This window comes from Oryctolagus cuniculus, chromosome 15 (assembly GCF_051225735.1).
Source record: "Oryctolagus cuniculus isolate XC-2025 breed Fujian yellow rabbit chromosome 15, ASM5122573v1, whole genome shotgun sequence".
NCBI lineage: Eukaryota > Metazoa > Chordata > Mammalia > Lagomorpha > Leporidae > Oryctolagus > Oryctolagus cuniculus.
The window spans coordinates 35,962,424-35,989,723 of record NC_142881.1 but is presented as its reverse complement, the minus strand read 5'-3'; the positions used below and the strand labels follow the sequence as shown (position 1 = coordinate 35,989,723).

Genomic DNA, 27,300 nt, shown 5'->3' with positions numbered 1-27,300 from the left:
CCACTGGTCTACTCCCTAGATGGCCGCAATGGCCAGAGCTGTGCTGATCCAAAGCCAGGAGCTTCTTCTGGGTCTCCCATGTGGGCACAGGGGACGTGGGCCATCTTTTACTGCTCTCCCAGGCCATAGCTGAGAGCTGGATCGGAAGAGGAGCAGCTGGGACTAGAACCAGTGCCCATATGGGATGTTGGCGCTTCAGATCAGGCCTTTAACCCAGGGTGCCGGTGCTGCAGGTGGAGGAATAGCCAAGTGAGCCGCGGCACCAGCCATTCACTTTCTTAATTGGTGTCCTTTGTAGAGAATATTTTTAAAATTTTGATAAAGTTTCATCAAGGTTTTTCCTATTAGTGTTTTTGTGTTGTATCTAAATAGTCTTTGCCTTACCTAAGCTTAATGTGTTTTCTTATAGTCTTAGATCTTGTATTTTAGGTCTTTGATCAATTTTGAGTTACTTTTTATGTAGAATATGAGGTAAGGATATGTTATTTTTTTTGCAGGTAAGTATCCAATGGTTCCAACATTGTTTTTTAAAAGATTATCATTTGCTTGTTGAATTGCTTTGTCATCTTTGTTAAATCCATTGATTATAAATGTAATGGTTTACTTCTGTATTATGAGTTCTGTCTGATCTGTTTATCAATCCAATGCCAATACCATACTTATGATTACCGTTATTTTGTGGGAAGTGTAAGTCTTTTAGTTTTGTCATTTTTCAAGTTTATGTTAGCTGTTTCGGATTACTTGCTGTTGATTTGAGTTTTAACTTTCAAATAGCATAGAATTCTAGGTTGATTATAAATTTACAGTATGAGATCAGCAATAATTATTTAGTGGATAATGTAGGGTACCATTTCTAGAAATAAATATAACAATTTCTTCATGGACAAAATTATTAAGCAGCAAAGCATAGTAACAGAAAAAGTAAATGTATAGACTAAACTATATTTATAAAAATATTTAATATAAAAGATAGGGGCTGGTGTTGTGATAAAACAGATTAAGCCTCTGGTTGAAACACTGGCATCTCATATCAGAGTGCAGATTCAAGTCCTGACTCCTCCACTTCTGATTCAACTCCCTGCATTATAATAAGCCTGGGAAAGTAGTAGTAGATGTCCCAAGTACTTAGGCCCACACCAATTCTGGCCTTTCTGGCCATACAGGGAGTGAGCCAGCAGATGGAATTCATTACTCTCTTTTTCTCTCTCTCTCCTTTCAGAAAAATAAATAAACCTTGTGTCATATATATGTATATACATATATATATATATATTGTTAAAGTTATTATTCCCTAAACTTGACTTGCTCTTCTGATTAAAGTCCCATTGTGACTTTTTAAAGAACTGTGACAGACTATTGTTACATATTGCATGGAAGAATAAAGTATCAAGACCAAGAAATTTTGAAGAACAAGATACTCTATAATTAGATATAAAGTGTTATTAAAAGATATGATTCTCAAGATTGTTGAATGAGCACTTGATGAGATAAATTTGCTAGTTATTATATGGTGAACCTATAAAGATGACTAGATGTTTGGGAGAAGATAAGTATCCAAAAATGGCCTTTCAAACAAGACAGGGAAAATTTTTATTAATTTATGTATATGATTCTGGAGCAATTTGTAATCAATGGGGGAAGAGGATAAACAGATCCTCCTCACTTCACACTGTTCATAGAAAATTGTAGATAAACTAGCCATCTATATATTGAAATTATTAGCAAAAGTTTGAGAGAGGAAAATTTAGCTATGAGCTTAAAATTATAAAAGGATGCCTAAGTAATATACAGTACACACAAATTTTCAAAAAATTGATAGATTTTTATTACATTAAAGACCCCTAGAACAGACAGAATCGTGTGCTGTTGGAGTGGGCATTGTGGAGAAGTGCTGCTTGGGGCACCCACATCTCATACCTGATATAGAGTCCTGCCTCTACTTTCTTTTTTTATCTTTCTTTTTTTTTTTTTAAATTTATTTATTTATTTGAAAGTCAGACTTACACAGAGAGAGGAAAAGCAGAGAGAGAGAAGTCTTCCATTTTTTGGTTTACTCCCCAATTGGCCACAATGGCTGGAACTGCACCGATCCAAAGCCAGGAGCTTCCTCTGGGTCTCCTGTGCGGGTGCAGGTTCCCAAGGACTTGGGCCATCTTCTACTGCCTTCCCAGGCCGTAGCAGAGAGCTGAATCAGAAGAGCAGCAGCTGGGACTAGAATTGGCGCCCAAATGGTATGCTGGTGCTTCAGGCCAGGGCGTTAACCCGTTGAGCCACAGCACCGGCCCCCAGGAGCTTCTTCTGGCTCTTCCATGTAGGTGCAGGGGCCCAGTGCACCATCTTCTACTGCTTTCCTATGCCATAGCAGAGAGCTGGATTGGAAGTGGAGCAGCTGGAACTCCAACAAGCACCCATATGGGATGCCGGCACTGGAGGCGGTGGCTCTGCCCGCTGCGCCACAGCACCGGCCCCCAGCCTCTACTTTGAGTTCAGCTTCCTGTTAATAGGCTTGGGAGGCAGCAGATGATGGTAGTTTTGGTCATTTTGGGAGTGAAACTACCAGATACAGGATCTCTTTCAATCTGCCTTTCAAATAAATAAATCTTAAAAAAAAAAAAAAAAACTGAAAGAAAGAAAAAGGAAAGTCTGTACTCAATATTAAAAAGAAAATAAAAGTAATGGAGTGGGGGCCAGTGCTGTGGCATGGTGGGTAGAGCCATTGCCTGCAGTGCCAGTATTCCATATGGGCACTGGTTCGAGTTCCTGCTGCTCCATTTCCAATCCAGCTCTCTCCTATGGCATGCGGAGGCAGTAGAAGATGGCCCAAATCCTTGGGACCCTGCCACCCGCGTGGAGTTTCCTATTTCCTGACTTCTGCTCCGGTGCAGCTCTGGCCGTTTTGTGGCCAGTTGGGGCGTGAATCAGTGGATAGAGGACCTCTCTCTCTCTCTGTGTCTCCTCTCTCTGTGTAACTCCGACTTTCAAATAAATAAATTTTTTTTTTAAAGTAATGCCGTGGGTAGACAGCACAGCAGTTATGATGCCACTTTTGATAGCCACATTGCACACTGGAGTGCCTGAGTTTGAGTCCCACCTCCACTTCCATTCCAGCTTCCTTCTAACGTGCACCCTGGCAGGCCCCAGATGATAGCTCTACAACTTTGGTCCCTGCCATGCATGTTGGGGCCAAGATTGAGTTCTGGACTTCCAGTTATTTTAGGTAATTGGGGAATGAATCAGTGGATGCAAGATCTCTGCTTCTCTCTCAGTGCCTTTCAAATAAATAAATAACTAAAAATTTAAAAAATACTTCAAATTAAAATCAGATTCATTACATAGCTGCAAAATTGACAGAAATTTATGAGACTACATTTTATAATACTTTGGAATGTTTGTACTGGTAAATTTTTCACAGTGCCCTGCTTTCTAGTTTTTAAATTAATTGTGAATAGACTTCTTTTGAAAACATCTCTAAAAACATAATTCAAATTGGCATTCTGTTTATTAATGTGTAATTTGTGTGTCTTAAATTCAGCAAAGGAGATTTTGACTAGTAAAATGATGTCCGAGATTATTTCCTAGACGCTGATTCTAACAGGAGTGTACTTTTTTACTTGTATTCTTAATCCTTTATTGATAAGATTAAGAGTATCCCACCTTTTTGTGGGTTTTCATATTTTTGGGACAGGTACTATGGCATGTACACAAATTTCTTTTCTGATTTCATCTATTTTAATTTTTCTCTTTTTAGATCAAATGAATGCATCAGGATCAATTAAAGAGAAGATGGGGCTATTCAAGATATTAGAAAATTCAGAAGATTCCAGTCCTGAATGTTTGTTTTAAATTGGAACTAAAGAGTTGCCTTTAAAAATTCTTGTTTACATCCACTGATTTACTTATGTTGGTTCTGAAATCCGGATTGTCTATTTTACTTTTTTTGATTATATCTGTTTACATAATGTAATTATTGATTACCATCACATACTTCATAGATTTATAATTTTCTGAGCTTTATTAAGAATGAAAAGATTTATATTAAGTTTTGATTTTTGAGACTGAGTAGTATGAGGGGTAGAGGCTGATGTGTACATAATCCACTGCCAGATTTATACAGTCTTCCTGTGGAAGTTTAGTAGATGTCTTTTTTTCCCCCTTTCTTTTAACAGTACATTTCCTGGAGTGTTGCTACTTCAGTTATGGAATAGGCTTTTGACGGGAGGGGTGATTGAGATTATGGCTTCTGTTTAAAAAATTGTTTTAGAGTTGCTAAGATTACCCAATAAATATTCATTGTAAGATGATCTCATGAAAATTGTTTTGTCAGGAAAATAATATTTGAAATAATAGCAGTGGGCTTGACTGGCATTGAAATTCAACATTATGCTATCTTAGTTTTAGTCAATAGTAGTGTATCATATAAAGATTTCAACTGGAAGTTGGGTTGGCACAGGGAAAGTTGGGTTAGCATTCTGGAAAAAAAAACTGTTAAGTATGGTCTTGACAAGAGACCAGAAATTGGAAGTGATATGCAGAACAAAATTTTTTTTTTTAACTTTTATTTAATGAATATAAATTTCCAAAGTACAGCTTATGGATTAAAATGGCTTCCCCCCCATAACGTCCCTCCCACCCGCATCCCTCCCCTTTCCCACTCCCTCTCCCCTTCCATTCACATCAAGATTCATTTTTGATTCTCTCTATATACAGAAGATCAATTTAGCATACATTAAGTAAAGATTTCAACAGTTTGCTCCCACACAAACATAAAGTGAAAATTTTTTAAATGATGATGAAATCAGAGCAGACCTATTGTCATGTTTAATCCCAGTGAGAGTCAAGTTGGGAATTGATAATTTCTTCTTCTTCTTTTTTTTTTTTTTTTTTACAGAAGATCAGTTTAGTATACATTAAGTAAAGATTTCAACAGTTTGCATCCCCATAGAAACACAAAGTGAAATATACTGTTTGAGTACTCGTTATAGCATTAAGTCTCAATGTACAGCACATTAAGGACAGAGATCCTACGTGAGGAGTAAGTGCACAGTGACTCCTGTTGTTGACTTTACAAATTGACACTCCTGTTTATGGCATCAGTAATCTCCCTATGCTCCAGTCATGAGTTTCCAAGGCTATGGAAGCCCCTTGAGTTCTCCGACTCTTATCTTGTTTAGACAAGGTCATAGTCAAAGTGGAGGTTCTCTCCTCCCTTCAGAGAAAGGTACCTCCTTCTTTGAAGACCTGTTCTTTCCACTGCGATCTCACTCACAGAGATCTTTCATTTAGGGGTTGTTTGTTTGTTTTTTTTTTTTTTTTGCCAGAGTGTCTTGGCTTTCCATGCCTGAAATACTCTCATGGGCTTTTCAGCCAGATCGGCATGCCTTTAGGGCTGATTCTGAGGCCAGAGTGCTGTTTAGGACATCTTCCATTCTGTGAGTCTGCTGAGTATCTTGCTTCCCATGTTGGATCACTCTCCCCTTTATTTAATATTCTATCGGTTAGTATTAGCAGGTACTAGACTTGTTTATGTGCTTCCTTTGACTCTTAGTCCTTTCATTATGATCAATTGTGAACTGAAATTGATCACTTGGACTAGTGAGATGGCATTGGTACATGCCACCTTGATGGGATTAAATTGGAGTCCCCTGGTATGTTTCTAACATGGTCAGTGATTTAGGATGATGTTACAAGGACTTAATAACAACAACAAAAAAACCATTTGAGACACTTTGATCAAAGAGACAGACTATAGAGCAGGTTCTTTGTAAGTAAAAATGTTCACCACCCAAGTATACTAACTTGCTTGAAATTTGATTGTGACCTTCTCTGTTGTTACATTTTCTTAAATGACATTTTCATAACTGCTCCCTTTCACCTTGCTTCCTGTTGCACTGACAAAATAGGAGCAAGCAGAAAAGATCTTTTAAAAATTGTCACCAATGCATCTGCTAACCTAGCATATGTTCTTCATCCCTCTTTTTCTGTTAACTGTTGATATATTGTCTGCCCCAACCAGAGCCAGCTGAAAAGCCTCATTTCTTTTTGTAGTCTGCTAGTTGCAAAGGTAAGCTGCATTCATTGTTTTCCATTTGCCCTCTTCCATTTTTTTCTGAATCTTTCTAGTCAGTTTTACATTCCCACCATTCCTCTGAAATTTCAGGAAGCTCTGTGACTTCATTTTACTTGACCATCTAATTGCTGATTCCATGAAACAGTTTGTTTAGTTGGCTTCCAGGAAACACATTTGCCCAATTCTCCTTGCTACTTTTATGACTCTTAGTCATTTACACTTCTTTCTTATTTATCTGATCCTGGTAGTCTTACCTTGTATCTTTATTTATTTATTTATTTATTTTTCAAAAAAGATTTGTTTATTATTTGAAAGGCAGAGTTATGCAGAGACGGGGGCGGGGAGGTCTTCCAACCACTGGTTCACTCCCCAAATGGCTGCCCCAGCAGGAACTGTGCCGATCAGGAGCCAGGTGCTTCTTCCAGATCTCCCACGTGGGTGCAAGTTCCCAAGGACCCTGCTTCTTCTGCTGCTTTCCCAGGCCATAGCAGAGAGCTGGATTAGAAATGGAGCAGCTGGGACGTGAACCAGATCTCATATGGGATGCCAGCACTGCAGGTGGCGGCTTTACCCCTATGCCACAGCACCGGTCCCCACCTTGTATCTTTAATACCAACAATTGTTAGGACTCAAATTTATATCTCCAGCCAGAACCTTTCTCCTGAACCATAAATTCACATATCTAACTGCCTACTTAACAATTTTACTTGGGTCCCTGATAACTGAAACTGTGTCACATCAGAACTATCGATCTTTAACTTGCTTCTTTTGCGTTTTCCCTGTTTCAGTAAATACCAGCCCTATTATTCCAGTTGTTTATACCAAAATCTTGGAGGTTTTTTTTTTTTTTTGGGGGGGGGTAGGGGTTGTTCTTAAATCTTCCTTGTGTTTATACTCCCCATGTGATTCAGAACTTCATAAATATTTCTAGAATGCTGCCATATCTTATGTGAACATGTCATAATGGTTCACAGATCTTTTTAGTGTGTACATATATAACTTTTTTACTGGATCAATATAATTACTATAAATATGATTTTTTTTTTTTTTGTCAGGCAGAGTGGACAGTGAGAGAGAGACAGAGAGAAAGGTCTTCCTTTGCCGTTGGTTCACCCTCCAATGGCCACCGGGGCCGGCGCGCTGTGGCCAGCGCACTGCGCTGATCCAATGGCAGGAGCCAGGTACTTATCCTGGTCTCCCATGGGGTGCAGGGCACAAGCACCTGGGCCATCCTCCACTGCACTCCCTGGCCACAGCAGAGAGCTGGCCTGGAAGAGGGGCAACTGGGACAGAATCTGGCGCCCTGACTGGGACTAGAACCCGGTGTGCCGGCGCTGCAAGGTGGAGGATTAGCCTAGTGAGCCGCGGCGCCGGCCCTAGATATGATCTTATAAATATTATTCTCTGGATAATCACTGAATATGCTTTGATTGTGTTTTCGCTCTTATAAAGTTTTTTAACTCAGTGATTAGTGGAACTTTTTCTACCTATGATTAACATATCCAAACTCTCCAGAAGTATAAATCTCTTAGTATGTTTTAACAGATCCAGAGATTGAATAGTTGATCCCAAGTACACACTATCGTTCCCACCCAATAGTATTCTTTATCCTGGAATAAACAGAATCTATATGGAATCTCCTTTACCTATGTATTCCTGTTCACTGTTTGTTGTTTTATAACTGTCTGTCTTGTTTTGTGTTATACATCTCTCTCTTCCTTGGTTTATACCCTCATTTTGGAGTATGTCTTCCTGAGAAAGGAATTAAAGGGAAATGAATGTTTTCAGAACTTGTGTGTCTGGCAGTGTTTTTGTTGTATGCCCACATTTGCTGAGTTTTGGTTTGGTATTCTAGGTTATGGATTTTTCCCAGAATTCTGGAAGTTACTTCCTCAGTGCAGAACTTTAAGCCTCCCTATTAAAATATTTAATGCCATTTGAATCCAATTTCTATAAGGGGAGGTAACCCACTTATATTAATTTGAGTTTCCAATCTCTCTTTATCTTCCGGTATTGTAAAATACTGTGATGTCTTCTTGGTGCATACTTTTTTTGTGTTTTAAAGTTTTTTTTTTTGTTGTTTTTTGTTTTTTGTTTTTTTTTTTTGACAGGTAGAGTTATAGACAGTGAGAGAGAAAGAAAGGTCTTCCTTCCTTTGGTTCACTCCCCAAATGGCTGCCACGGCTGGTGCTGTGCCAATCTGAAGCCAGGAGCCAGGTGCTTCTTCCTGGTCTCCCATGCGGATGCAGGGACCCAAGCACTTGGGGCATCCTCTGCTGCCCTCATGGGCCACAGCAGAGAGCTGGACTGGAAGAGGAGCAATCGGGATTAGAACCTGGTGCCCATATGGGATGCTGGCGCTGCAGGCGGAGGATTAACCAAGTGAGCCATGGTGCCGGCCCCTAAAATTTTTACTTCCCCTTTGCACCATCTGTTTTCTGTGATTCTTGTATTCAGGCTTTTATTTTGGATGCTGCTTCAAATGCCTTGAATTATTAACTGTCTCAAATTTGAGAGCAATGAACTAACAATGCTAGAAAGTCTTTCTAAGCTCCATGCATAGGCTTTCAATAAGTAGATACTACTGTGGTTCCATTTGACTAGGCCATGTATTTTGGGATCTTCCAATTGTCTATATCAATAGGACTGTTTTTGAGTGAAATCCTCTACTTTTGTCCTGTATGAGTATGTACTGCTATTTTTCTTTTGGGTTGGGAAGGAGATAAAAGGATTTGGTAATCTTACATACTCAGAATGCAGACTTCCCCAGATTTCAATAAGGCGCTGTAACCTGCTACATCAAGTATATCTGAATTTCCTAATTCCAGAGACCTTCTGATCCACCCTTTCTAGAGTTAATCTTTCAGTTTTCTTAAAGAGTGGGTGATAGTCACTTACAGGGAGGTGGGCCTATGAGTTTACCTACTTCTTTTAAACTATTCTGAGTTGTGTCTAGAACAGAGACTTACAGTTCTCCATTCTGTTGACAATTCTCACTTGTGCATTTATTTTTCAAAAATCTTGTGTTTTCATGTCTTATGTTCTCTTCTGGATTTAATGTCTCTTACTCTCTTTTATGGTCATTTTAGTTTCTGGATTAAGTTTTTCTTCTGAATATTTACATAATATGAGATAGAACCCTTTATTATGTTGTGTAAAATTGAGAGGTCTGATATGTGCTGAGAACCAACCACAGTCATTTGCAATCATGGGGCGGCAAGACTCTGCTTTACCTTTTGCCTATGCTACTATTTGTTTCTCCATCTTCCATTCATTCTCCAAGAGAAAAATGGTGCTGAAATATTACACTACTAGGTAAAGAACAGGTTAATCTTTAAGGGAGAGGATTGGAAATTTTAGGTGGGAGCAGACCTAAACAGAAGCACCATCAATCCCAGAATCATCCTAAGAATCACTGATTAATTCATAACAGTTTGTACTTGATGTTTGGTTGTATTTCTCACTCTCAAATATTTGCTTGGTTAGCTTCTTAACTTCCCTCACAAAGGATGACACTTTTGCCAGTTTGTCTACCTCTCATAATGCCAAGATCTGGCATCTTGTCTTTCTGTCCACCACACTAAGAGAGCATGTTGAAAATTTAAAGCTGGAGGAAAACAGGCTGGCTTAAAAAAATACTCAGTCTCCTGGAATTACAGATGGTAGACAATATTGGATTAGTTTGTCAAATACTATATAGAAAAGGTATGGCAGACTACATTTATATGTATTATAGACAATAAGCCTCAAAGATAAAAGTTTGAAAACTTGTAGAACAAATTACCCACAAAAGAACAACAATCATAAAGACAACAGATGACTTAATAGTAAAATAGTAACATTTCCATGTGTTGAAGTAAGAAAATTATAATCTAGAATTTTATATCTATCTATATTTCAATGTGAGTGAATAGTCAAAGTTTCAGACATAAGACCTCAGCAGGTTTGCCATGCAGAAGTTCTCACCCAAGCCAATGAAATGTTAGAAACAGCTACATGAAAAATCCATGCATTCTGTTGTGACTTTCCTCATTATTTAACTGAAGAGTCACATAATTAGTACTTTAAGACTTTTTTTAGAAAGCTTTTATTATAAATTTCATAGGTACAGCACCTTCCCACTCCAACTCCTGTCCCACCTCCTACTCCCTCTCCCATCCCATTCTTCGTTAAGATTCATTTTTAATTATCTTTATATACAGAAGACCAATTCTAAGAAAAGATTTCAACAGTTTGCACCCACACAGACACACAAAGTATAAAGTACAGTTTGAAGACAAGTTTTACCATTAATTCTCATAGTACAACTCATTAAGGACAGAGGTCCTACATGGGGAGCAAGTACACAGTGACTTCTGTTGTTGATTTAACAATTGATACTCTTATTTATGACGTCATTGATCACTTGAGGCTCTCGTCATGGGCTGCCAAGGCTATGGAAGCCTATTGAGTTCACAAACTCTGAGTATTTAGAAAGGGCCATAATCAAAGTGGAAGTTTTCTCTTCCCTTCAGAGAAAGGTACCTCCTTTTATGGCCACTTCTGGGATCTCAAGAGATCTTTCATGTAGGCCATTTTTTTTGCCACAGTCTTGGCATTCCATGCCTGAAATGCTCTCATGGGCTTTTAAGCCAGATCCGAATGCCCTAGGGCTGATTCTGAGGCCAGAGTGCTATTTAGGGTGTTTGTCATTTCTAGGAATCTGCTGTGTATCCTGCTTCCCATGTTTTATCAATCTCTCCTTTTTAATTCTATCGTTATTAGCGGATACTTGGTCTTATTTATGTGATCCCTTTGACACTTAATCCTGTCTTTATGAGCAGTTATGAACTTAAACTGGTCACTTTAACGGGTAAGATGGCATTGGTACCTGCCAACTTAATGGGATTTGGTGTCCCATGGTAGGTTTTTAGCTTTACCCTTAGGGGTAAGTCCGAGGGAACATGTGCCAAATTGTACATCTCTTCCTCTTATTCCCATTCTTATTTTTAACAGGGATCAATTTTCAACTGGATATAAACACCTAAGAATAATTCTTTGCTTAAGTAAAGAATTCAACAAATGGTATTAAGTAGAAAAAGAAAATAATAAAAAGGATAAAATAATAAGCTGTTCTTCGACAGGACAAGGGCTGATCAAGTCATTGCTAATCATGGTGTCAGTTTCACTTCAACAGGTTTCCTTTTAGATGCTCAGTTGTCACAGACCAGGGAGAACATAAGATGTTTCCTTTGGGACTGGCTTATTTCACTAAGTATAATATTTTTTCAGATTCTTCCATTTTGTAAATGACAGGATTTAACTTTTTTTTTTAACCACTGTGTAGTATTCCATAGAGTACATTTCCCATAATTTTTTTATCCAGTCTTCCATTGATGGGCACTTAGGTTTATTCCATGTCTTAGATACTGTGATTGAACTGCAATAAACATGGAGGTTCAGATAGCTCTTTTATTTGCTGATATAATTTCCCTTGGGTAAATTCTAAGGAGTGGGATGGCTGGGTCATATGATAGGACTATATTCAGATTTCTGAGGAATCTCCAAACTGTCTTCCATAGTGGCTTTACCAGTTTGCATTCCCGCCAACAATGCATTAGTGTCCCTTTTTCCCCACATCCTTGCCAATATTTGTTATTTGTTGATTTCTGTATGTAAGCCATTTTAATGGTGAGGTGAAACCTCATTGTGGTTTTGATTTGCATTTCCCTGATGGCTAGTGATCCTGAATATTTTTTCATTGTGTCTGTTGGCCATTTGGATTTCCTCTTGAAAAATGCCTGTTTGAGTCCTTGGCCCATCTCCTAACTGGGTTGTTTGCTTTGTTGTGGAGTTTCTTGATCTGTTTGCAGATTCTGGTTATTAATCTTTTATCAGTTGCATAATTTGCAAATGATATCTCCCATTCTGTTGGTTGCCTCTTCACTTTTCTGACTTTTGCCATACAGAAACTTTTCATTTGATGTAATCCCAGTTGTTAATTTTGGCCTTGGCTACCTGTGCCTCTGGAGTCTTTTCCAAGAAGTCTTTGCCTGTGCCAATATCTTGCAGGGTTTCTCTGATGTTCTCTAAAATTTTGATGGTATCAGGTTATAGATTTAGATCTTTAGTCCATGTTGAGTGGATTTTTGTGTAAGGTAGGGGTCTTACTTCATACTTCACATGTGGAAATCCAGCTTTCCTAGCACCATTTGTTGAATAGGCTGTTCTTGCTGCAGGGATTGGTTTTAGCTCCTTGATCAAATATAAGTTGATTGTAAATGTCTGGATTGCTTTCTGGTGTTTCTATTCTGTTCCATTTGTCTATCCATCTGTTTTTGTACCAGTACCTGGGTGTTTTGATTATAACTGTCCTGTTGTGAAGACATGTCATTCTTAATCAAATCAGCAATGCTTTTGGCAAAGCAACTCGTGGTCACCAAGAATTTGAGGTGATGCCACTGAGGTACCTACGCCTGTACAATTTGATATGCTCTTATTAACCCAGAAGTAGATGTAGCTTTTGAACCACTTCCCTTAAGTGAACATACTTTAGTGTTTTTTTTTGTTTGTTTGTTTGTTTGTTTTAAATGCACATTTCCCTGAAGAAATAGAAGTAAGTGCTTTTCTGGAGAAAATGCTATTTTTAGTATTTTTTCATGTTTCTATAAACTTAGTTCCATGATACATCATGATGGGTAAATCTGGCTCTGGTGTTTATAAATATGCTATGAAGTGAAAGAAATAATTCCTATAATAAGGATATGGGACTTAAATGGGATAATGCACAGAGAGCATATGTTAAATTCAATAATAGTTAATCTCAGTGATAAGGATAAATGACATGGTGTACATAAAGTACTTCATGCAATGCCTGCTACTTCCTTTTCAACAAATGGAAGTTATCACTACTCCATATTTACTAATAATAATTTCAGTAATAAGTCAAACTATTATATCTCTCCAGATACCAAAGATAAGTCTAAGTTCGTTAGACAAAGGTATAATCTGATTTATTTGAAAGAGAAATTGTCCTCTTTTTTGCTCTAATATTATCCTTCTATCTAATTTAAACTTGCCTGCAATTCTGAGGCATTTTTCTGGCTTGTAGTACCACTAAAGTTTGGTTTGTGCATAGTCCAGAGTCGCCATTCCCAAGAGTTTTTGACAGTTGACCTGGAACTTTTGAAGGAGTTGGGTGATGGAGCCACACCTTTTATGGCATGTAATAGGAAAGTTTCAGATTTGAAGTTAGAAGGTTTGGGTTTCAGTTATTGCTCTTTATATTGTAAGTCAATCTGTATCTGTTTCCTCATATGGTGAAGCTGATGATTCCTGCCCAGCTTTATTTACAAGTCTCTTGCATATTGAGCAAGGTAAAGTATGTGGACATACACTCCAATTTATATTGTGCATTGCTCTGAGAATTGATGAGACCAGTCTATTATAGCTATAATCTAGTTCAAGAGAAGGAGGCCATTCTCTGGTAATGTCTCCAGCCAGAAAGTCAAACCTGTGCTTTTGGCGCATGGTTATAGTAGAAAAATGGTATTAATTTCAGATGATAGCCCAAATTGCTGTTCCTTATAGATCTCACATCTCAGTGTCTTTTAACTCTTGTCTCATGTTTGAAGACAAAATCTACAAATCATAGAAACATGAATCACAAGCAACATTTTTGTGATTAAGATTGTGCACTCTAGAGTTAGATCTGGGTGCAAATCCTCATGTTCCAAGTTTGTTGACGTTTGAGAAATCACTTACCCTCTTTGAACCTTATCTTCCTTAATGAGAAAACAGCAGTAATTATGGTAAAGATTAAGTGGTTTGTGCAAAAATGTTTTGCATAGTCCTTGTCACAAATTGAATATTGTTGCAAGATACAAGTTTCAGTGGGGTTGAAATTTGATTAAAGTTAATATGTTATCTATGCACACACCTCTTTAAAATGTGATTTGACACTTCCAGATCCATTAAGGCAGCACGTGGAATCAAAACTTCGTAATAGCACTATGGTATTTGCCTTTTTCTCATTCTCAGTGTACAGTGTAATTTTCCAGAGCTGACAGAATATGTGATGACATCACTCATATGAATATGTGCTTATGTAGTCTTTCAAAAGTTTTCTGCTCTCATTTCTCAAATGATAAATACAAATCAAAATAACCCACATAAACAAGTTCTTTGGTATCTTATGTAATTTTTAAAACCATAATTGTGGGTATGTAGAGCAAATGTGTGTATGGTATACTATCTCTATAATGTTCATGCTGTTGTTCACTCTTCCTTCTGTACTTTTTAACGATCTGTTCATATTGTTGTTCATACATTTAGTTATTCAGTATGTATCCATCACACTTACTCCCTTACAAGTGGTGTAGTCACTTTTCTGATATAATTTCCGGGAGTACTCTTTTAGGCCAGTAGTGTTTTCATTGTTGTTTATCTGTTTTCAACTTTTCATGATTTCCTCTTTAATCCAAGGTATTCTTAGATATTTAGTTTGAAATATGTGTGTATGTATATGTGTGTGTGTGTGTGTGTGTGTGTTTTAAAGATATATTTATTTATTTGAAAGGCACAGTGACAGTGGGAGAGATGGAGATCTTGCATCTGCTGGTTCACTCCTCAAATGGCCCCAACAGCCAGATCTGGCCTGGTCAAAATCAAGATCAGGAACTCCATTCTGATCTCTCACATGGATAGCAAGGCCCTCAATACTTGGGCCATCTGCTGCCTTCCCAGGAGCATTTGTTGGAAACTAGGTTGGAAGTGGAGTGCCATGGTCAAATGAGCACTCCTCCAGTATGGGACACGGGTGGCACAAGCAGCAGCTTCATACACTGTATCAATGCACCAGGCCTAGACTTTGTATATTTTGGAGTTTGTGTTCTCAGATACCTAGATACTCTTCTGTTAGTATATATTATATCCTCAGAAAAGCTTTTCAGTTGAATTGTTTAATCAATTATCAATATTGCCACATTATTTTTCTTTCACTGTGCGTGATGTATGTAATTTCATCTTTTTCTGAATTCTTTTACTTTTTTTTTTCTCATACTTGTAAATGTTTTTGCCACTTGTAAATGTTTTCTATAGTATAACCTGGGACTCTTGTATGAAGGTACTTCAAAAAGTTTATGCAGAGATTGCTACATCTCCAGTGAAAGACACTGTGGATTCCGTTATTAATGGTAGGAAAACACTGCCTTTCTTCCTTGGAATCAGCTTGGTTGACCAACAGGAAGCAAAAAGAGGCTTTGCATTGGGAGAATGTGCTTGCCTACAGTGATTGTATCTATCTTTAAAATACTTAAAGCTTTTATCAGAGAGAGAAGAATCAGTTTCAAATCATGTACTAGTATAATCATCCAAAGGATGGTGGTTTGTTTTGTTTCCCTAGAATATTGTGTGTTATGTTATTTCAGAAATTTTTTATCCAGCTTGTAGACAAACTTGCCAACAAGAAAAAAAAAACTACTTCAGTGATGGTCTAATGATATTTTTGTTTTGTATGCAGAATACTAATATGTATATTGTTATTGTGTGTACTGTGTAATTTAAGCACTTAGCTTAAATTTTAAAAAATTAATTATTATAAGATTATCTGTGAATAACTGTGAAAGTTCAAGTTACTAATCAAATATACACTTTTGGGGTTTTTTTTTTTTTTTTTTCAGTTATTTATTTATGTATCTGAGAGGCAGAGTGACATGCAGGGAGAAACAGAGAGATCTTCCATTTGCTGGTTCACTCGCAATGTGGCCAACAACCAGGGCTGAGCCAGACTGAACCCAGGAACCAGGAATTCCATCCTGGTCTCCCACATGGGTGGCAGGAGACCCACTACTTGGGCCATGTGCTGCCTTCCCAGCCTTAGCAGGAAGCTTGTTTAGAAGTGGAGGAGCCAGGACTCAAAACAGGTACTCTGATAAGGGATACCTGTGTTGCAAGTAGTGGCTTAGCCCACTCTGCCACACCACTAGCCTGTTTGTCTTTAAAAAGTAAAGTATATTAAGTTACAATGTCAGATATTGAATTATAATATTTACTTACATTTTTACATATTTCAGGGAACACTATAGTATAGATTCCTATGTTATTTATTACTGCCTGGTTTGTCTGCACTTGTTCACTGTGATTCTGTTCTTAGCTCTTCCTTTTAGACAATGCCCTGGTTCTGCCCACCTGCCAACTCCCTAGTTGGGCCTCAAGATAAAGCTGTGTCCCACCCACTGCCCCCACCCCAGCACTGATGAACTTTTTATAATTATTCTGCCTGCAAGGATCTTACTTGGACCTGGGCATGGTTTGGACCAAGGTGTACTGAATGGCATCACTGGTCAGCTTGGCTTCTGAAGTCTCTCAGTTCTTTCATTTGACAAGGAGAGAAAATTTTGGTGGTGACTCTAGTATCTCACTGCAAACAATATAAAAATTCTACTCCATGGGAGTTTGGCACAGCAGTTAGATGCTGAATGAGTTGTCCACATTGAACATCAGAGTATTAGGGTTCAATCCCTGGATCTGGCTCCTGAATCCTGCATCCCAAAAACGCAGACCCTGGGAGACAGCCATAATGGTTTACGTAATTGAGTTCTTGCCACTTATGTGAGATACCTAGATAGAGTTACAAGTTCCCAGTTAAGCTCTTGGCATTTGGGGAGTGAACCAGTGGGTGAGAATTCTCTTGCTCTGTGTCTCTGCTTCTCAAGAAAACAACACAAAAACAGGAAAAAAAAATGCTAAATTAGAATTATGACATTTCAGTTGGTAACTGTCTATATTTGGGAATTAGCTAACTCAGATGGTTTCCTGTTATTGATAGTGGTGGCTCAGTAAAGAAATTTTCATTGATTATGACTGTTATTTAATGGACAATACTTTGCTTTGTACAAATTGACATGTACTCATCAAAGTATGAGTTAGAGGACACTCTCAAAATTTAATACTGTATAAAGGGTTTTTGAAAAGCACATGGAGAAGTAGAATTAAAAGATAAGTTTGATGTGAAAATAGCATGCATAATTTCATAATTTGGGTTTCTCTGAACTTTTAAGATTCTGCTCATTGTATATTGTACAATTGTTATGTGGCAATATGCCAGAAGACCACTAGGTGGCATTATTTCCCCATTTATAATACCTTCAGGGTTCTAAATGGGATTTCCTGTAGTCTTTTGACTTTACAGGGCAAGGTTTCAATTTTGTTTTGTTTCTCTTGTTGAAAAACAGAAAGGATAGAGATTCACTAATTTCTACATGCACAATAGCGAAGGAGATTTTAAAAATATTGTATTTTTTGCTGTATATATGAGGGTACTTAAAAAGATTCGTGGACGATTCATATTATGAGAATACTGTGCATGGATTTCATAAACTTTTACACTAAAGTTTATCTTTTCATTTGCTTTCTATGAATTTTTTAAGTTCTCTAGCGTTTCAGGTACATAACATGTGTACATATGATTCCTATTGTCAAATTAGCCCATTTTTTGTTTTTGAGATAAATTTACTCTCAGCAAATTTCCAAAATGAACTACAATGCTATTTACTATAGTTGGCATACACTTTAAATTTCTCAGCTTATTTATCCTATTTAACTAAAACTTTGTGCCCTTTGACCTTCATCTTTTCATTTTTCCTAATCCCATTGGCCCTGGTAACCACCCTTCTACTCTGTTTTTATGTATTTGAGCTTATTGTTTTGTTTTTACATTCCACATATAAGTGAGAACATGCAGTATTTTTGTATGTGTGTCTGGATTTTTTTTTTTTAAGATTTATTTATTTCAAAGGTAGAGGTGTTTTTTTTTTGTTTTTTTTTTGACAGGCAGAGTGGACAGTGAGAGAGAGAGAAAGGTCTTCCTTTGCCGTTGGTTCACTCTCCAATGGCCGCCGTGGCCGGCGCGCTGCGGCCGGCGCACCACCCTGATCTGATGGCAGGAGCCAGGTACTTATCCTGGTCTCCCATGTGGGTGCAGGGCCCAAGCACTTGGGCCATAAAGGTAGAGTTTTATACAGAGAGAGAGAGAAAGAAAAAGAGAGAGAGAGGGATATATCCACTGGTTTGCTCTCCAAATGGCCACAACAGCCGGAGCTAGGCCGGTCTGCAGCTGGGATCCAGGAATTTCTTGGGTGGCAGGGGCCTAAGGACTTGGCCCATCTTCTGGTGATTTTCCAGGCACATTAGCTGGATTACAGGTGGAGCAGCCCGTACTCACACTGTGCCTATATAGGATATTGGCATCACAGGAGGTGGCTTTACTCACTATGCCACAACAATGGGCCCCTGCTTTATTTCACTTAGCCTAATGTTGTCTAGGTCTATCTGTTGTCATAAATGGCAAGGTATTCTTTTTCAAAGGTGAGTAATACTTATCATATGTATATACCACAATATTTTAATCCAGTTAACCCATTTGGCAACACTTGGGTAATTTCTGTATCTGAGTAATGCTGTGATAAGCATGAATATGCAAACATCTTTATGAGCTGGCAGTTTCGTTTCCTTTGGGTGTATACCCTGAAGACGGATTGCTGGGTCATATGGTGGTTCTGGTTTTGCTTTCTTTAAGAACTTGTGTTATTTTCCACAATGGCTGCACCAATATACCAATAGTAAGAAAGCTTTCTTAGTATGAATGCCTTGCTGATCACTTGATTGGATCACATAGATCTCTCTTAATGGAGCCAAGAGCATCAGCATAGGATTGAGAAGCTCTAATTTGAGGTCTTGAGATAGAACAACTGTGGAGTGCCAGATGATGCCAGGCAAGATTAACCTTGAAGATGAGGACAGAGCACTGTGCTGGGGATCTCATGTTACATTGACTATGACAAAAGTCATAGAAACAATTCACAAAGTTACCAAGGCACAGTCCATCCTATTGTAAGCTTTGCTCAGCAATGAGAATTGGACTTACTTTTGGGAGTGTTCGCTGGTCTATTTTATGCATTATAAATAAAAGATTTGATTACTTTATCCTTAGGTCATTTCTAGATACTCATTTCTTTTAGAGCTAAAATTTTAAAAATTTGCTTATTCATTTAAGAGGGAAAGAGAATGTTCACTCAAAAGCACATAACAACCAGCAACAAAGCTAGGGGCTGGGAACTCCATCCAGGTTTCCTATGTGGGTGGCAGGAACCCAATCACCTGAGTATCACCACTGCCTCCCCTAATCTGCATTAGCAGCAAGATGGAGTCAGGAACTAGAACTGGGTATCAAATCCAGGTATCCCAAAATGGGGCATTGGCATCTTAACTGGTGACTTTACCATTAGACCAATACTCCCAGGTATTAAATATAAAGGGAGAAAATAAACTGGATAATAGTACTGAAATGTTTTTAAATGGTAAGATGAAGCATAAATATAAAAGATGACTATTACTTCTAGTTCTTTTACTTATCTTAAAATTCTAAGTATGTTCAGAGTAAGGTGTTATTTTCCTTGCATGATTATGTATCTTTCTAGTTGCAGGATTTTTTTTTCTTTTTTTCTTTCTTTTTTTAAAGATTTATTTATTTGAAAGAGTTATATAGAGAGGTAGAGACAGAGATGTCTTCCATCCACTGGTTCACTCCCCAGAAGGCCGCAATGGCCGGAGGTGTGCTGATCCGAAGTCAGGAGCCAGGAGCTTCTTCCAGGTCTCCCACGCAGGTGTAGGGGCCCAAGGACTTGGGCCATCTTCCACTGCTATACCAGGCCATAGCAGAGAGCTGGGTTGGAAGAGGAGCAGCTGAGACTAGAATCAGCGCCCATATGGAATGCTGGCGCTTCAGGCCAGGGCTTTAACCCACTGTACCATAGTGCCAGCCCCAGGGATTTTTATTTTCATCTTTGTCTTCCCTGTGTTTGGCAAAGTGGCTGATAGATCATAAATGCCTAAAAGTGCTGCCCAGTAAATTATCTGATCATTTCTTTTTCAGCTCTACAAGAATTTCCCTTTTTGGGCCATGATCTTGTAGCAAGTCTTTACAAGTTCCCTACAAATATTGCTTGTTGCTCCTGAAACTATGCTTTGAAGAAGATAAAGAGCATCTTTATACCTCAGCAACCCTCAGGAGTTCATTAGCCTTTTGTGGATCAAAATGGACAGGTATAATATGCATGTAGTGGCTGCTGGATTGTGATTGGTTGTGTAGTCTACTGGCTAATTGTTTGTTCTGTGACATTTGGCTATGCCATAAATGTTACATCTGAAGCATGTGCTTAATTCTTAAGAATCATGGGTGATTTTCACAGTCTTTAATTGTTAAAAAAAATCCAAGGCTAAAATATTTAGAAGTTATGATTCCTGCTGTGTAAGAATTTGTATGTTGAGGCTAGATGGAACACACCCACACATGCATACACAGACACAATAATTTGATGATAAGCAAGAACTAAAATTTAAGTGTCATCAGAGACAGAATATATGACAAATCCAGTGAGATTAAACTGCTTAGAATCTGGAATGGTTTCATCAAAGAAATAATCTGAGGCAATGTTAACTTTGGGGAAATGAGGGAAATAATGAAGATTGACTTGAGGATGGAGGGGAATGGTGGGCCAGGTACTAAGAGGAATGGTGAGATCAAGAGAATGGCTGGATCCAGGAAAATGAATGTGGAAGGTTTGTAGTACAGACACACATAATTACACAGGGAGCAATTGGAAATTGAATCTGAACTCTGGGATGACAATTATTTTTGAAGTTTTACTTACTTATTTGAAAGGGAGAGAGAGAAAGGTTGGTTTTCTATCTGTTGGTTCATTCTCCAGATGGCTGCAACAGCCAGGTCTGGGCCAGGCTGAAGCCAGAAACCAGGACCTCTACCTGGGTCTCCCACCAGGTGGCAGGAACTCAAGCACTTGGACCATCACCTGCTGTCTTCCTCTTCTAGGCACATCAACACAGAGGGCTGGATTAAAACTGGCATTCTGATATGGGATGTGGGCATTCCAGGCGCTGGCTTAACCCACTGTGCCACTATGCCCTTGAGATGATAAACTTGGATCTGATAAAATAATGAAGAGTAGGATCATGAGCAGCAGTAAAAGATGAATATATTTTACTAAAAGTATTCTGAGGTGTTGGGATTGGGAACTAAACCTATGAATTTGGAGGGAATATAGTTTAGTCCATAACAAACCTTTATGTGAGGCACTCATTAAGGGTGTGCAAGTCTAACCTGTTTTAGTCATTTTTACCTTTTGGTGGTAACAATCCTTATTCACTAAATTTACTTAAACTTATTGATGCTAATACTTTCAGATGAGATTTCATGCATTTGTGGTGGTATGGCCAATATACAAAGGCTAATACTTTCTAATCAGCTCACCATGTAGTTTTTCTTCCAACAAAAGACTCAAAATCTGTTCAAATTGAACTCAACAGCCACTTCTTAGCACTCTGAGAGATTCAGTTATTGTAGAGGCTTTGGCAATCTTTCATGCATCCTGAAGACTCTAGACCACTTAGAATGTCCATAAGTTGCTCAAGGGCTTCTGAGGCAGAAAACTGCTACTCTCAGCCTCATGATACATACCAGTAGCAATAAATCATTGATTTCAAATTGATCTCTCCTGGAAAGAGATTCATCCACAGACCCTGAATCAAAGACTTTACATACACAGCTGCCCATAGTGTTTTGGGTCATAAAAATGGCTCCTCACAATCTCAGCATGTCTACCTGCTTAACACATGGCAGAGCAAAATGTGGGCCTTCTAGTATATTCCACCTGCTGGAGAGGGTGGTCTTCCCTATCTTCAGATCTAAAATGAAAAATATAAATATGAAAAATATAAATCAAAATTGCAAATATCTCTACATATACCAACGACACAATACATGACCTTGCCAAGACACTTCATATTTGGAGTTGTAGAATTTATTCATAGAAATTAGGGCATATATTTCACTTCTCAAAATGTGTAATATTCAACTTTTGAAAAAGGCATTCAATAGAACTTTTTTTTTAAGATTTATTTATTTATTTATTTGAAAGTCAGAGTTACACAGAGAGAGGCGAGACAGAGAGAGGTCTTCCATCCGATGGTTCACTCCCTAGATGGCCGTAATGGCCAGAGCTGTGCCGATCCGAAGCCAGGAGCCAGGAGCTTATTCTGGGTCTCCCATATGGGTGCAGGGGCCCAAGGACTGGGGCCATCTTCTACTGCTTTCCTAGGCCACAGCAGAGAGCTGGGTTGGAAGAGGAGCAGCTGAGACTAGAACCGGTGCCCATATGGGATGCTGGTGCTTCAGGCCAGGGCGTTAATCCACTGCCCCACAGTGCCGGCCCTGCCTTCATCTCTTTTTTAAATTGTTTTTTATTTTATTTAAAGATTTCTTTATTTAAAAGGCAGAGTTAGAGAGGGGGAGACACACACACACACACACACACACACACATCTTCCATCTACTGGCTTATTCCCCAAATGGCTGAGCTGAGCTGGTCCAAAGCTAGGAGCTTCCTCTGGGTCTCCTACATGGGTACAAAGACCTAAGGACTTGGGCCATCTTCTACTGCTTTCTCAGGTGCATTAGCAGGGAGCTGGATCAGAAGTGGAGTAGCCAGGACTCAAACCGGTTCCCATATGGGATGCTTGTGCTGCAGACGTTGGCTTTACTAGCTATACTACAGTGCTGGCCTCCAGCCTTAGTCTCTTTTTAATTCAAGGCTCCCAGGATCTGTGTTGTGAAATAGGAATTAAACTACCACTGCCTCTTGTTGGTTTCCCAAATTGGAGTGTTTCTTTGAGTTGCAGCTGCTCTACTTTCTAGCTAGCTACCTGCTAATGCACCTGGGAAAGCATCAGAAGACAACCCAAGTACTGGCCCCTACCACCCAGGTGGGAGAGCCAGATGGAGTTCTGGGCTCCAGGGTTCAGCCTGGACCAGCCCTGGTTATTGAGGCCACTTGGGAAGTGAAACAGTGGATGGAAGATCTCTCCCTCTCTTTAACTCTGCCTTTTTAATAGTTGAATATTATGAAACATTGCCTGAGGTCATTGCCAAATAACTTTGTGTGACAATCATTGTTAAGTGCAGAGAATGAATGTATCTTACTCCATGGTGAATATGCAGTGATCTGTACTGGGCAAAATGTAAATGTGATCTTAGTTTTATTATCAGTCAAAGACTTGGAGATTACTGTTAGCTAATGGAGTTGAGGAAATAGTTGTGTTCATTTTACTGAAATCATTTTGGATTATCACATCTTGGAGTAAGGAAAGATTCTAGTGTGTTGGCAACTAGAGAGTAGAAACTAGGGCTACTGGTAAATATTCTATGGAGGCCCAGGTCCACCCCACAACAAAGGCTCATCTGGCCCAAAATATCAATAGTGCCGTGTTTGAGAAACCTGTTTGTTGATCATTGATGTGGATATTCTCATCAATTCCATTATTTATTTTGATGAAAGTTGGCTAAATAAGAAAGCAACTGAAAATAATCTAAAATTTAAAAATGAATAGGTAAATAAATCTTTAAAAGAAAAGAACTGAGCTATCTATATTAAAAAGCAAACTATTCCAAGCCTCATGACCAAATCACAGCAACTTTTAAAAAACCTCCCCATCATTCTTTCCTATATTTACAGGATTAAGTGTTTTGTCTCTGAGTATATAAAGACTCACTATATTGAGTCATATTTTTTTTTTAATAATGTCTACTCTGTTGCTATGGTTTGAATATTAGTTTGGGTGTCTCCTGAAGGCCTATGTGTCTGAAGAGTTTTACTTTAATGATTAATGTTAATTGATAATGGCTTAAAGGTGGAGATTTAATTCAATTGTGTGTCTGAAGGTGGAGCCTTTGGGAAGTGATTAGATTGAATTAATTTGTAATCAAATCATGTGGATTTACAGAGACACATGGACACAGAGAGCAAGCATGACCCTGTCTCTGCTTCCTGGCTTGCCATGTGATCCTTCCTCTGCATGTGTTCTGCCACCCACTGCTCATATCAGATACCAGACAAATGCACCTGTCTTGAACTATGGACCTCTAAAACAGTGAACTGAAATAAACTTTGTTTCTTTATAAGAATTTTCTCTTTTTGTTATAGTGATGAAAAGCTGACCTATCTTTATACATAATTTTTGATTATCCCTCTACATCCCTTAAGAGCTGGAGGCTGGATCAAGGGCGCATGTTCTTCTGGAACCCATTAACCATAGATTCTCCTATGGGCAAGGTAGCTGTTCCTCTGATACAGGACCCTTTTGAACATAAACTTACACATACACACACACATATACAAACAAAAACCAGACATGCCATTCTGGTGAACATTGGTCTTACTACTATTGGTCTGGAAACTTTCATTGCCTTATAATCTAGAGGTTCAAACTCTCCAAGCAAACCATTGTTTCAACCAAACATGGCCACTTTGGTTTGTATATGGTTTGAGTGTGTTGCCCAAAATTCATATGTGGGAGACTTTGTCTTTAGTCTGGTTGTACATAGGTAGTGGAACCGTTAAGAGGTGGGGTTAGTGCACTGTAATTAGGTTGATGTGGAGGGGTAGGTGTGTGGAGATAGGGGAGTAGGGGTGGGTGCTGGTGCTGCCCTTGGAAAGAATTCTGCTGGTTATGTGCAGTGAATTAGTTCCCACTAATTGTTTTAAAAAACTGTTAGACTAATGCCTCCCTGCTCTCTGGAGTCCTTATCATCCATGTGATTTTGCTTCTTGCTTTCCAGTGAAGTATTCTGTAGTTGTAACCATGGTTTATGTGGTCTTGGACTCAGCTCCTGCCAATTACAGACCTTGGTGGTGTTTATGTAGTGTAGATTTTACAAGCACATAGAATGCAATAGTTGTGGGGCCATGGTGGCTTCCACCAAGATTTCAAAGGAAAACCTAGGAAGCTAGGCAGAAGTTTGATGTGGGGGATGAATTAGCGCAGGCAACCCACAATTAGATGATGCCTGGTAGAGCTATGGGAGTAGATCTATAGTAGGACCGCAGAAAGATAAAGCAACTAACTGCATGTAGTGCCCACCTGGAGCTATATAGGTTGTGACCAGCAAAGCTAGAAAAATCATGGGGGTGGTGCTTCTCAAAGCCTTGGCCACCTTCCTCCCCATCCTCTGCCTCAGTGTAGATAGTATGTTAGACTTAGAACATTGGACATTATCCAAGATGTCGGAATAGGGAGGGAGCTTACTGATAGTTTAGGAGAAGATAGCTTAATAGAAGTGGAGATAGTGTAAACTCAGGGAAGAGTTAGGGAAAAAAAAAATAACCTTCTGATTAAAAAAAAAAGAGAGAGAAGATTTACCATGCCAAACCTGGGTGTTTCACCTTAGGCACACCCTTAACCCTGAAGAACTAAATAGAATTCTCTGGCTACACCCACCACAAGCCTCTAGAGATTCACAAAAAGCAGACAGTCCACTTATCTAAAGAGTCATAGTACAATGAGAAAAGCTGCAACAGCGGGGGGAAAAAAAAGAGAAGAAACCAAAAAATATCTCCACAAATGCCGAACAACAAATGTAAAAACTTAGGAAACAAGAACAACGAAGACAAAATGATGCTCCCGAAAGAAAATGAAACTTCATTATAAGATTATAAAGACAACCAGATAGAAGAAATGCAAGAAATGGAGCTAAAAAATTTATGATAAGAATATTTAAAAGTAATAAAAATCAAACACATGAACTACTGTAATCCATGCAGGACATGAAAGAAAATCTCTCTCATGAAAATGAAATCTTAAGGAGGAATCTAGCTGAAATGAGGAATTTAATAGAACATGAAACTGAGATATTGAAGAAAAATCGAAATGAAGAAAACGAAGAAAAAATAAAAAACATAGTGGAGAGTCTTAAAAACAGAATCAGTGAGGCAGAAGAGAGAATATCAGATTTAGAAGACAGAGCACAGGAAAGTATACAGTCAAACCAAACAAGAGGAAATTAGAAATCTAAAAAACTCTGTTGGGAATCTATGATATTACTAAAAAACAAAAACAAAAAACAACATTGAGGTTCTAGGAGTTCCAGAAGGAATGGAGAGAGAGAAAGAATTAGAAGGCCTTTTTAGTGAGATACTAACAAAACTTCCCAGGTTTGGAGAAAGAAAGAATAACCAAATACAGGAAGCACATAGAACTCCCAATAAACATGACCAGAAGAGATCCTCACTATGACACATTGTAATCAAACTCACCACAGTGAAACATAAAGAAGGATTCTAAAATGTGCAAGAGACAAACATCAGATTACTCTCAGAGGATCTCCAATTAGACTCACAGCAGCACTTCTCACCAGAAACCCTACAAGCTAGGAGGGAATGGCAAGATATAGCCCAGGTACTAAGAGACAAAAACTGCCAGCCCAGAATATTACATCCTGCAAAGCTCTTATTTGTGAATGAAGGTGAAGTAAAGACCTCTCATAGCACACAGGAATTGAAAGAAATTGTTACCACTCGTGCAACCCTGCAAAAGATGCTTAAAGATGTGTTACACACAGAAACATGGCCATCAATACGAAAGAAGGTAAAGGAAGAAAATCTCTCAGTAAAAGATCATAGGAATTTCAAAGCATATATTGGAAATATCTTTGGAAAAATGGCAGGGCAAAGTCACTACTTATCAATAGTCACATTGAATCTAAATGGCCTCAACTCTCCAGTTAAAAGACACCGATCGGCTGATTGGGTTAAGGAAAAAAACCCATCTATTAGCTGCTTACAAGAAACACATCTTTCCAACGAAGATGCATGCAGACTGAAAGTGAAAGGTTGTAAAAAGATATTCCATGCCACTGAAACCAAAAAAAGAGCTGGTGTTGCCATCTTAATATCAGACAAAATAAACTTTAACTCAGAAACTCTTAAGAGTGATAAAGGGGGCACTATATAATGATTAAGGGATCAATTCAACAGGAGGATGTAACTATTATAAACATATATACACTTAATAACAGGGTACCAGTTTATTTAAAAGATATGTTAAGGCACTTAAAGGGAGACTTAGACTCCAATACAATAGTATTGGGGGACTTCAATACTCCACTTTCAGCAATGGACAGATCAACCAGACAGAAGATCAACAAGGAAACAGCAGATTTAATTGGCACTATAGAACAAATGGACCTAAGAAATATCTGCTGAACTTTTCATCCTACACTTGAAGAATACACATTCTTCTCAGCAGTGCATGGAACTTATTCCAGGATTGACCCAATTCTAGGCCATAAAGCAAGTCTCAGCAAATTCCAAAGAATCGAAATCATACCATGCATCTTCTCAGAC

General features: G+C 38.5%; 1 protein-coding gene and 1 long non-coding RNA gene across 2 annotated transcripts in view; both read left to right on the top strand.

Moving 5' to 3' along the window:
* The window catches only part of HELLS (helicase, lymphoid specific), a 44,196-nt gene extending 39,895 nt beyond the window's left edge, over positions 1-4,301 (top strand). Inside the window, exon 22 of the mRNA XM_002718520.6 lies at positions 3,749-4,301. Coding sequence (XP_002718566.3) covers positions 3,749-3,843 — 95 coding nt within the window. The 3' untranslated portion in view covers positions 3,844-4,301. The remainder of the gene's footprint in view (positions 1-3,748) is intronic.
* An 11,405-nt stretch (positions 4,302-15,706) lies between these two features.
* LOC149121964 (uncharacterized) lies at positions 15,707-24,080 on the top strand. Its single transcript, XR_016222111.1, has 2 exons — positions 15,707-20,149; positions 23,903-24,080. It is a non-coding gene; the product is annotated as an uncharacterized LOC149121964 (long non-coding RNA).
* The last annotated feature ends 3,220 nt before the right edge of the window (positions 24,081-27,300 follow it).